Source organism: Leptonychotes weddellii, chromosome 14 (genome assembly GCF_054177405.1).
Source record: "Leptonychotes weddellii isolate Sample4059 chromosome 14, ASM5417740v2, whole genome shotgun sequence".
NCBI lineage: Eukaryota > Metazoa > Chordata > Mammalia > Carnivora > Phocidae > Leptonychotes > Leptonychotes weddellii.
Genome location: NC_138382.1, coordinates 42237247 through 42250040, shown reverse-complemented (window position 1 = coordinate 42250040; position 12794 = coordinate 42237247). Strand labels below are relative to the sequence as shown.

At 36.0% G+C, this 12794-nt stretch overlaps 1 protein-coding gene across 2 annotated transcripts in view; it reads right to left on the bottom strand.

Annotated features, from left to right (window-relative positions):
* IFT74 (intraflagellar transport 74) overlaps positions 1 to 12794 on the bottom strand; it is an 89231-nt gene that overhangs the window by 44439 nt on the left and 31998 nt on the right. For both annotated transcript variants that reach the window (XR_014140011.1, XM_081803045.1), the window contains exons 9-12: positions 9808 to 9946; positions 8371 to 8433; positions 4240 to 4383; positions 2889 to 2929 (exon numbers count right to left, since the gene is read on the bottom strand). Coding sequence is in view for 1 of the 2 variants with exons in the window: in XM_081803045.1 (XP_081659171.1) it covers positions 2889 to 2929; positions 4240 to 4383; positions 8371 to 8433; positions 9808 to 9946 (387 nt within the window). In the remaining variant the exon portion in view is untranslated. The remainder of the gene's footprint in view (positions 1 to 2888; positions 2930 to 4239; positions 4384 to 8370; positions 8434 to 9807; positions 9947 to 12794) is intronic.

The window sequence follows — 12794 nt, the reverse complement described above, 5'->3', positions numbered from 1 at the left end:
AATCTATAAACCCCTACCAGCCAGACATCAAAATGAAAAGAAAAAGGACCCAAATAAATAAAATCATAAATGAGAGAGGAGAGATCACAACCAACACCAATGAAATACAATTATAAGAACACACGATGAGCAATTTATATGCCAACAAATTAGGCAATCTGGAAGAAATGGATGCATTCCTAGAAACATATAAACTACCAAAACCGAAACAGGAAGAAATAGAAAACCTGAACAGACCCATCACCAGCAAAGAAATTGGAGCAGTAATCAAAAATCTCCCAACAAACGTTGGATGGCCTCCCCGCAGAATTCTACCAAACATTTTAAGAAGAATTATTACTGGGGCACCTGGGTGGCTCAGCTGGTTGAGCTACTGCCTTCGGCTCAGGTCATGATCCTGGGGTTCTGGGATCGAGTCCCGCATCGGGCTCCCCCTGCTCTGTGGGGGGCCTGCTTCTCCCTCTCCCTCTGCCTGCCACTCCCCCTGCTTGTGCTCTCTCTGTCAAATAAATAAATAAAACCTTAAAAAAAAAAAAGAATTAATACCTATTTTTCTGAAGCTGTTTCAAAAAACAGAAATGGAAGGAAAACTTCCAAACTCATTCTATGAGGCCAGAATTACGCTGATCCCAAAACCAGACAAAGATCCCACCAGAAAGGAGAATTACAGACCAATATCCCTGATGAACATGGATGCAAAAACTCTCACCAAGATACTAGCTAATAGGATCCAACAGTACATTAAAAAGATTATATTCACCACAACCAAATGGAATTTATTCCCGGGCTGCAAGGATGGTTCAACACCCTCAAATCAATCCATGTGATACACCACATTAATAAAAGAAAGGACAGGGCACCTGGGTGGCTCAGTTGGTTAAGCAACTGCCTTCGGCTCAGGTCATGATCCTGGAGTCCCGGGATCGAGTCCCGCATCGGGCTCCCTGCTCGGCAGGGAGCCTGCTTCTCCCTCTGACCCTCCCTCCTCTCATGTGCTCTCTCTCTCTCATTCTCTCTGTCTCAAATAAATAAAAAAAATAAATAAATAAATAAAAAAAAGAAAGGACAAAAACCGTATGATGCTCTCAAAAGTTGCAGGAAAAGCATTTGACAAAATACAGCATCCTTTCTTGGTAAAAGCTTTCTGCAGTATAGGGATAGAAAGAACATACCTCAATACCATAAAAGCCACTTATGAAAAACCCACAGCAAGGATCATTCTCAATGGGGAAAAACTGAGTGCTTTTCCCCTAAGGTCAGGAACATGACAGGGATGTCCGCTCTCTCCACTGCTGTTCAACATAGTACTGGAAGTCTTAGCCTCAGCAATCAGACAACAAAAAGAAGTAAAAGGCATCTGAATCAGCAAAAAAGAAGTCAAACTTTCACTCTTCTCAAATGACATGATACTCTATGTAGAAAACCCAAAAGACTCCACCCAAAAACTGCTAGAACTGATACAGGAATTAAGCAAAGTCTCAGGATATAAAATTAATGCACAGACAATATCAGGCGCATTCAGGGTGGTATGGCTATAGATATGGGGGAAGAGAGGAAAAAATAAAACAAGACAAAACTAGAGAGGGAGACAAACCATAAGAGACTCTTAATCATAGGAAACAAACTGAGTGCTGCTGAAGGGGAGGGAGATGGAGGGAAAGGGTAACTGGGTGATGGATATTAAGGGAGGGCATGTGATGTAATGAGCACTGGGTATGAGACTGATGAATCACAGGCCTGTACCTCTGAAACCAATAATACATTAAATGTTAATTAACTGAATTTAAACTAAAAAAATGTTAAAAAAAAATACAGTTAACCAAGACTTAGGGGGAAAAAAATCAATGCACCGAAGTCAGCTGCATTTCTATACACTAACAATGAAGCAGGGGAAAGAGAAATCAAGGAATTGATCCCATTTACAATTGCACCAAAAACCATAAGATACCTAGGAATAAATCTGACCAAAGAGGTAAAGGATTTGTACTCTGAAAACATATGTTCACACAAAACTTGTACAACAATGTTCATACCAGGATGATCCATCATAGGCAAAAATGGAAACAATCCAAATGCTATCAACTGATAACTGGTTAAGTATGGCATAACCACACAATGGATTACTATTTGGCCAGAAAAAAAAAAAGGAAATTAAATACGAATGCATACTACAACACAGATGAACCTTGAAAACATTATGCTGACTGAAAGAATCCAGCCACAAAGGACCACATATTGTATGATTCCATGTATATAAAACATCCAGAATAGGCCAATCTATAGGGACATAAAGTAGAATGGTTACCTAGGGCTAGGAGTGATGGATGAGGTGGGGTGAGGAAACAGATATTGGGTCTTACTGGGGAGATTAAACTGTTCTAAAAGTTACTGAGGTGATGGTCACACAATTCTGAATATACTAAAAACCTCTGAACTGTATACTTTAAATATATGAATTGTATGGTATTATATCTTAATAAAGCTATTTTCTAAAAATAGGGGCACCTGGGTAGCTCAGTCAGTTAAGCTTCTAGCTCTTGATTTCAGCTCAGGCCATGATTTTAGGGTCATGAGATCAAGCTCCACATCGGGCTCTACACTGGATGTGGAGCCTGCTTAAGATTCTCTCTTTCCCTCTGCCCCTCCCCACACTCAGCTCATGCTCTCTCTCTCAAAAATAGTAATAATAATTATACTGTGCAATGGCTCTTAACTAAATATTAAAAGAAATATTTAAAGTTGTAAATAAGATTGAAAGCTGCATCAATATTACCAGTGTGAACTATAGGAAAAGATAACTGTAACAACAGTATGTACCTATTGCACATTTAGAATATAATTTAAAAGATGTGAAATGGATGTAATATGTCCTATTATAAAGTACTTACTGTCGCTCCATGCTGGCTATTTCCTGATTATCTTCTTTAACCTATAAAGGCATAAAAAGAAAATAGTACTTAAACAATTACTCATTGTTAGGGTACCTTAAACATAATTTCCTTCTACGTATGCTGTACTAAAATGTCAAATACAGTCTCTTAAAACCTATTTCTTAAAATTTAACCTTTGAAGTTAAAAAACACATCATTAAGTAACTATTCACAGATTTTTCCTTTTTCTTCAAAGGAAGGGTGATGACTGACACAGCTATACCTATCCACATGGCACCATGAGGTTAACATGTCTTCAGGCCTGGAACAGTTTACATAAATATCCAGGATTTTCAGGATTTCTGAGACTGTCTCGCCTCACCCCCCCAACTCACACACACAAGGCAGGGGTTGCCAGATTTAGCAATTCCATTACAACTGAATTTCAGATAAACAAGGAATAACTTTTAGGGCATGTATATACCATGCCCTAATATACCATGCAGACACACACACACTCTTACTCTAAACATTATTCACTGCTTCCTGAAATTAAAATTTAACTAGTTGTTCTGTATTTCATCTGACAGTCCTATCACAAGATCACACTCTCCCTCCCCTGCCTCCGATGATCTCTTTCCAAGGAATTTCAGAGTCTAGATTTTAATACCTTTCTGGAATGATTCTAATACTTAAATAGCTCCCAAGTTGATCCTAAGGTTCTTCCAAACCATTTGGGCTCAACCTAGGACCACAAAGGAGTCTCATTTGTAGGTTCCTGATGGGTGTTGTTCCCAAATATATATGCATTTCTCCTAAGGGCCCTATAGTTAGGGTGTCTCATTATAAATAACAGGCTAATTATAACTTGGTGCTAAATTAAAGCTAGCTGTGGGTAGTAATAAAGCTACTGAATACATGTGACACAACTTGGTCAGATACTGTGATTTCATAGGACATTTTAATTCCATTCACTTCATGGAGACACTGATAAAAATAACCACAAAAATTCATGAACCTTGGAGCCCCAAACAAATAATGGAACAGATCTTCAGTAAGATTATCTAATTGTTTACTGACCAATAAAGAGAGCCTTCAGTTTCCTTATATGGATCCAAAAGATGAAAAAATGGCCAAAATGTGCACAAAGACCATATAAAAGTAGGATTTAAATCAAGAAACAGTTTATATGAGAAATGACTTTCACTTAGATTTTCTTGGTCAAACAGTTCATCTCAATTTAGATGAAACTCACTTTTCACTGTTTTTTAAGTACTGGCTTTCTGTTCAACTCTTATGCCTTAAATAAAATAAATCAATACATTCACCACATCTTGATATAGTAAAATAAGTATTTTTGTTTTTCTACCTGCTTAAGTAATCTCTCTCTTTCTTCCATTGGAGATCCCATGCTTTTGTCTTCAGTAATCATTTGGTCTCGATGGGACTCCAATTCATAAAGTTTTTCATGCAGCAATACAGCCTCCTGTTTTACCTGGGAGTGTGCTATTTCCTGAAGGGCACAAAAAGAAGAAACATTTAATTAGTATTTTATCAAAAACTATTCTCACATAGGTTTCAGTTTATAAGAATAAGGACAAATTTAAACCATCAGCATTTTTAAATAGTGATATCAAATATCTACAGTACTCAATGATGCTACAAAGCACATTTGTAAATTGGAAGAATAAAAATAAACCCCTTTTCCTTCATAAGCTATTTTCAGTCTAAGATTCATGAGAAGATGGTAGTTTATTTTATCTTCTAAATATAAGACCTGAACAAAGATAAGACATCTCTACCAATGGGAAGATAATAAAGAAAATGTCACAATGTATGTACAACTTTAACCACAATATTAAATTTAAAGTCTAAAGAACTGATCTCTAGAGGGAATATATTTTCATATATATGTAGTCATATACATACTCTAATGCAATATTATATAGGTTGAACTGTCACCCAAAAAGATGTGTTGAAGTCCTGGTAATCTCCAATACCTGTGAATATGACCTAACTTAGAAACGGGGTCTTTGCCAATTTAGTCATGTTAAGACGAGGTCATTAGGGTGGACCCTAATACCCTAATCCAGAATAACTGGTGTCCTGATAAGAGAAGTCATAGACAGAGACACAGAAGGGGAGCCATGTGATGACACAGGCAGAAGCTGGGGTGATGCAGTTAAAATAAAGGAATGAATGCCTAGGATTGATAGGCACCACCAGAAGGTAGGAAGAGGTCAGGAAAGATTCTAACAAAGTCTCAGAGGAAACGGCTCTGCTGACACCTTGATTTTAGACTTCTAGGCTCTAGAAGAGTGAGAAAATTTGTTGTTTTAAGCTACCCAGTGGGTGTTACTTTATTACAGCAGCACTAGGAAATTAATACACAAGAGTAGAATAGTTATTGTATATTCACCACTATTCTACTGTTCACAAAGAGAAAATAAGGGCTGTGGCAACTTTAGTAGATAACCAAAAGAGCCAGGGTTGTTGATAGTGATGATGAGGAGGAGGGAGAAAACGGCATTTAAAGCTGTTATTTATTAATTACTTGTTCTGTGCCAGGCACTATATTCCATGTTCTTTATATACTATCTCTAATCCTCAGAACAACTCTATCAGATAATATTATCATCTCTATTTTACACATGAAGAGACTGAGGATCTGAGATCTAAATAATTTTCTAAGTTAACAAACATAAAAGTGAATGATGATATCTGAAACTAGGTCCGTAGCATGAAAGAGACCAAATTTTTAAGAGGCAAGACCTCCTCTTTTTTGAAAGCCAAAGAGAAGGAATCTTAAAAGGAAAAAGTGAATTAAAGGAAATGTGTGAAAGTCTATTTAAAAAGCATAATATAGGGGCACCTGGCTGACTCCCTTGGTGGAGAGTGGGACTCTTGGTCTCGGGGGTTGTGGGTCTGGGCCCCACGCTGGGTGTAGAGATTACTTAAAAATCTTTAAAAAAAGGGGCGCCCGGGTGGCTCAGTTGTTAAGCGTCTGCCTTCGGCTCAGGTCATGATCCCGGGGTCTTGGGATCGAGCCCCACCATCGGGCTCCCTGCTCAGTGGGGAGGCCTGCTTCTCTCTCTCCCACTCCCCCTGCTTGTGTTCCCTCTCTCGCTGTGTCTCTGTCAAAAAAAAAAAAAATCTTAAAAAAAAAAAGCACCATATATACAGCTCAAAGTAATGGATTAGGTTCAGGTGAAAAAGTGTGATAATGAAATACAGATAGAAGAAATGCAGGTATTTTGGGGTATTCCTTTTCATAGTTATCTCCCCCTTCCTTTTGCTTAATCATCCTAAGACTTGTTCAAATTGCATCTCAATAAAACTGTTCCTCAATAAAACGCATGTTGATCTTTCTTTCTTTTTTTTTTTTTAAAGACTTTATTTATTTGAGAGAGAGAGCGCGCAGGAGCCAGGGGAGGGGCAGAGGGAGAGGGAGAAGCAGACTCCCCGCTGAACAGGGAGCCCAAGAGTCTACAAGAGTCAGATGCTTAACTGACTGAGCCACCCTGTCTGCCCCACTACTTATATATTCTTGATCTGAGAATACTGTAAGTTTTTATAAAATTTCATGTTATTGTAGGCATACATGTGCTGATGTCAAAAAGTGGCATCAATACAAACACTAAATCCAAGGATATAGCTTACACCTCTTCCCGCAGAAACTAAATTTTACCAAGTGAAATAAGACTTGACATTCCCCACAAACCCTAAAACAGATAGTGAGGAATTCTGCAGGCCAGCTGTGTTAATACTAAATGTGGTCCTTACTCTTTGAAGCATATTTCTATTACCAGAGATATCCAAAAAAATAAAAATTATACTCACATGAAGAAAATCAGCATAGAAAACCATTTTGATAATTTTTTTAAAAGATTTTATTTATTTGACAGAGAGAGAGAGAGAGCATGAGCAGCGGGGAGGAGCAAGGGGAGAGGGAGAAGCAGGCTCCTTCCTCAGCAGGGAGACCAATGTGGGACTCATCCCAGGACGGATCATGACCTGAGCAGAAGGCAGAGGCTTAATCGACTAATCCATAAGTAAACTACTTTTTCAACAGCAAATCCTATCATCATGATACCTACCTGAATCCACAGGAAATCAGGAAAGGCAGGCAAGGTTTGAGGTATAGACAGTATACTGAAGTGTAAAGGACATGACAAAGGTAGTTCACAGAAAAAGAAATACATTGGCCAACAAATGCATAACTAAGTGAAAATTAAAACAAGATAGAAATTTTTACCTATTAAACTAGTAAAAATGGAAAAAGTGAATAATGCTTGCTATTAAATGAGTGCACAGGAAAACAGGCACTCTGATACATTGAGTCTAGAAGTAGAAAATGAAACCACCTTTTTGGAAGGCAATTTGGCATCCTTACATTTCAGAAGTGTGTATTTAGCTTTTGACTCATTCCAAGAAACTTATCGGAAGACATATTCATTTAACTTTGTATAAAATGCATGTTTTCATTGCAGCATTGTTTATAATCCAAAAATACTAAAAAAAACTATAAACAAGCTATTCATCTACAAGGCTGTGTTATAGTCATGCAATGTAACACAATGCAGTAATTTAAAATAATGAAGGAGATCTCTGAGAGCTGATGTGAACAGACAATCAAGAGAATGCTAGGTGAAAACAAACAAAACCAAGCTGCAGACAGCATTTTAAATGTGAATCCCACTTGAGGTTTTCCACGACAATAAAACCAAGATAGGATTATAAAATTGTTGTAAAGATTAAATGACAATGCTGGTGATCTACATAAAGAGCTCAAAAAAGCACAGAATAAGCACTCAAAAAATACAAAGTGGTTCTGTCTGGAAAGAGGGAAAAGAAACAGGCATTTTCACTTTCATCTTCTTTAATTTTTTTTTTTTTACCATAAACATGTTTTTTTTAAAATTAAAACTGCTTTAAATAAACAAGTAACAAATAGCAAGCATTTACATCTTTAAAGTGATGAACTGATCTCTCTCCCTCCACTTCTTTTGAATTTCTTGTTTATGTCTTTAAATTACTATTAGATTTTGCATGCCTCAGCAAGGCAGAATGATTTTGCACACAGTAGGTACTCAATAACTGAATCTAATTTCTTTTTCTTTTTCTTTTAAAGATTTTATTTATTTATTTGCAAGAGAGAGAGAGTGAGTAAGAGAGCACAAGCCATGAGGCGGGTGGGAGCGGGGAGAGGCAGAGGGAGAATCAGACTCCCTGCGGAGCAGGGAGCCCGATGCGGGACTTGATCCTGGGACTCCAGGATCATGACCTGAGCCGAAAGCAGGTGCTTAACCAACTGAGCCACCCAGGCGCCCCCTGAATCTAATTTCTTACCAAAGTAGGATATTTGTGGTGCTGAATGGGAAAAAAATTATACTCCTCGTAGTAAACTACTAAATAAATATATACTTGAATGAGTTCCTTTTATTTAGCTGAATTATCTTTTGTAGCTAATATAAGAACCCTTAAGTGATTTTATACTTACAGCTTCCAAGCTCTTTTTTTTCATGTTCAGTGAATCTAGTTGTTGCTGAAGTGTGTCTAACTCCTAAGAAAAAGGAAAAAAGTAAATATATATACAAGTTATATTTACAATAATATATTTCTGTTTCTTAGCATCTCAAATGTGGATGTGACAAAGTAAACATTATAAATATATTCAACTCTCATCTTGCTATTGACTAGAATTTATTAACATTATTTCTATCTTTGCCAATTTCTTTCATTATTCCTAAAAACTTTGCCATGATCTACCTTTAAAAAAATACTAGGAGCTTGTCAAATGTAGCCAGACCTTTTCACAGTGAATCATCACTGTGTTTCGAAAATATTAAATATCAGAAGCCCTCAAATTAATGATGTTATTGTTTAAAGTTAACTTTGATTTTTTAAAACCATGTTTCCATATCTTTTACCTAATTTCTTTCAGGGCCAAGACATATAGTAATTTACATGGCTCACTCCTAGGGACAAGACTTTCCAGCTGAGGGCGCCTGGGTGGCTCAGTCCTTAAGCGTCTGCCTTCAGCTCAGGTCATGATCCCAGGGTCCTGGGATCGAGTCCCACATCAGGTTCCCTCCTCGGCGGGAAGCCTGCTCTCCCTCTCCCACTCCCGCTGCTTGTGTTCCTGCTCTCGCTATCTCTGTCTTTCCAGCTGATTATTATTCAAAAACCACTGGGCTAGATTAACTATATTTTGATGGTATTTTGGCATTTCTATAATACTCTTTCTTCAGTGTTTCATTGTATCTTATAAATCCTGACTAAAATAGTTATGTTAAATTGTCAATGAAGTTATATCTGAGAAACCAGAACTACATTCACTTTTGGCATTTTGGGGGACTAATTCTCTGCTGTTTAGTTAAGGGTTATCTGGGTATGTAAGGGCACTAACTTGCAAACTGGAGTCACCACCATGCCTGAATGTTGGAAGAATTCTCAATAACCCCTCAGCAGGCTCCCAAATTGCTTATTTAAACACTATGTTTAGGAGGCAAGAGCTGTTCAAATCAAGGACAAAGAAGTAAAAGATGTGCTGCTTATTAGGTAGGAAAAAAGAAAGTAAATATCCCTATGGCTCTGGTATATGAGGTTTTTTATTATTTCTACTAACAGTTCATTAAAAAAAAAAAAACCCAAGTGTTTTCATGTATCTGTATGACATGCAAAAGTGAAAGATGCATAGAAATGAACAAATAATACAGTAAGATTTGATCATCATGCAGCATAAGAAAATGAAGTTTTCTAGATTAGTGCTTCTCAAATTTAAATGTCTGTCCATACAAATTATCTGGGGACCTTGTTAAATTAAGATTCTGACCAGTAGGTCTAGTCAAGTTCTCAGGGATGCCAATGCTGCCCATCTTCAGACCATATAGTAGTAAGACTGCTATATGCTGGATGAAGTAGTGATTAGTATTACCTGCAACAATTTCTCATTTGTGGTTTTCATTTCTGTGTACTTGATTTGTTTTTCAGGAGACATGTTTTTGATAATGCCATCTGCTGCTTGTTTTTCCTGTTCAACTTCTTCTTCTACACTTCTAATTTGTTTTTCCTTCCTGAAATCAAAAGTATCCAATATTCCTCTTATTACATTGAGGGGAATAACAACAATTACTTTTACTGAGGTCATGGTCCCAACTAAATATGGTAAAGTTATTCCACATAGTTTGTAATCCTTATAGATATACAAAAAATTCTATTTGGAGAACAAACTGGTGGTTGCCAGAGGGAAGAGGGTGGGGGCATGGGCAAAAATGGGTGAAGGGGAGTGGGAGGTACAGGTTTCTAGTTAAGGAATGAGTAAGTCTCAGGGATGAAAAGTACAGCATAGGTAATATAGTCAACAGTACTGTAATAGGGCTATATGATGATGGTAACTTGTGGTGAACATTGTGTAACATATGGAACTGTTGAATCACTACATTGTACACCTGAAACTTAAATTAACATTATGTGTCAACTATTCTTCAGTTAAAAATTAAGACAGTATGAAAATCCCTTACAGTTCCAAAAAAAAAAAAAATTGTCCCCATCAGCACAGACTTATTTTATATCTTTCTCTTCTCAATCCCCAAATCCTTCTATCTCCTTACTACTCATTTTACTTTCTTATAAGAAAACACAAAGATTATCACAGAAAAATCCCTAAAGCTTGCACATATGAGGATGTATTTACAACTCTGTCATACCCTCAAGACTAATAAGACAATTTTAGAATAGTGGTTTTCAAACATCTTTTAGCTACAGATTCTTTGACCAAATGAAATCTTGTATTGTAGTTCACCATGTAAATGATATAAAGTAACACAGCTCTGACTGATCTGAGAGTAGGGAGACCTACAGTGCAATTTGATAAAAAAAAAAAATCGTAACTTTAGATTAATAATATATTTTGCTTACCTACTACTTTAATTAAAATTGGTATTCCAAAACTTATCAACTGTATTTTAGCGGTGCAAAATAAGTTAGTGTCTCCAAAAACGTAACACGAATATCACAAGTGTAACCATATAAGAGAAATAGTCATTAATTACAAACAATAACAATCTTTATCATATAATCATAAGAAATACCAGTGATGTGCCACTTATTACCTAAGCAAGGTCAATTATCAATAGGATAGAATTTTTCTCTAGAATTCTGAAAAAATTCTCCAGAATTTTGGGAAAAAAAAAAAAAAGGATGCTAGTTATCATGTAACTACTTCAAGACTAAAAAGACTACCTGAAGATAACTGTTTAGTCTAAATATCAAAATTTTTATTTTGAGTTTCAAAATAGGAGTATTCTACTATTTAATCTTTCACATGTAGTTATCAACTAATAGTTTTCACAATCACTCTCTAAGCCTTACAGATTCACGTATTCCCCACACATTTTTTACACTGCCAGAATAAAACAATCTAAATTCAGAAATTTTCCTACAAACAACATCTCATAATATCCCAATAAAAGATGAACAAAATCAGACAAACAACCTGGAATTTCTATTTATTTTTGTCTATTGACAAGGAGTGATATCTTCTCTTTGAACTTCAATTACTATCGTATAACAAACGTGTTTGCTGCTGAATTTACATGGGTTTATGGGCTCACAGAACTTTCAAGCAAGAAAGGTCATCAATTTCAATCTTTTTGTTTCATAGATTAAGAATACTAAGGCTCATGGGAGTTAATCTTTTGGAACTAACTCATTCTGAACTCCATGATTATTCACTATCGACAATGAATCTTAACCACGTTTTTGCCTGATATATGTTTACTGTAGTTACAGGGGAACGAGGGTAATACAGTATTCCATTTTACAGAGGGGAAGCTGCAGCACAAGGAAGGTAACTCATTTTTTGAGGGCCACAATATGGCCAGCGTTAGAGGTCTTTTGATGCTTTGAGCACTTTGCTCGTATTATAACTTGGCAGTAAATCCACCAATGACAGTGTCATAAAAATGAGTAAACAAAGTTGAAACGGGAATTCAAAACTTGGGGGCTATCTTTTCAACTTGAATCTTTCTAAACACAAAATACCTTTAAGACTAACTTTAAATCACTTTAACAATATATCTTTCCAAGTATGCATTTTTCAATATTATATACTTTAACTTGCAAAGTTAATTTGCTAATACTTACATTTTTCAAGAGTAATTAAGAAACACAAAGGTTAAGCAAAGCATTTTACTTGTTATGCTAAAAAAGTCAAAGATGACTAAGAAATTATTCTTCTAGTCAATCTTTTGCTAAGAAAGTCTAGCTTTTTTTTTTTAATCACGTGTTCTTTGGGTACAAAGGTTAAAGCATAGTGAAATGCAACATATGACATATTTTTTTTTTAATGGTCTAGAAGAAACAGTAGATTCCTTAGCACACAAGTCTCAGAGAAAAGAAAAAAGTAAAGGTAAGATCCCATATATTTACAGGTTTGATGGTTGCTGGTGAATTTAAAACAAACAAACCATATTTAGGTTTGCTAATCTACAAAAATCTTTCTTTAATACGGGATGAAAGAGCAGAAAATATAATTATATCTTCGTATGCTCTACCTTAGAAATATAAACCTGGGATGTGGCCAAAAAGTCTTTTCCAAATACATTTATAATGTAATACAAAGTAATTAATTTTCTTTAGGGAAAAAAAGGTTTCATCTAATCAAATTTATAAGATCTTTTTATTCTGAAATATGCTAATCATAGAGCATTCTGAAAGTGACATTAACTTAAAAGCAAATTCACAAGATGGAAAAAGACCAAAATTATAAGTAACTATGTTTGTAGAATGAAGAGATAGAAAGCATACATTCAATGGATTGAAGATGAAGGTAGGGAGTGTCTGAAAAACAGCTGAAGGCTCTCATCTCCCACAGTTTTAAGTCAACAGATTATATCAATAGACAATGTCTAAAAATAAAAA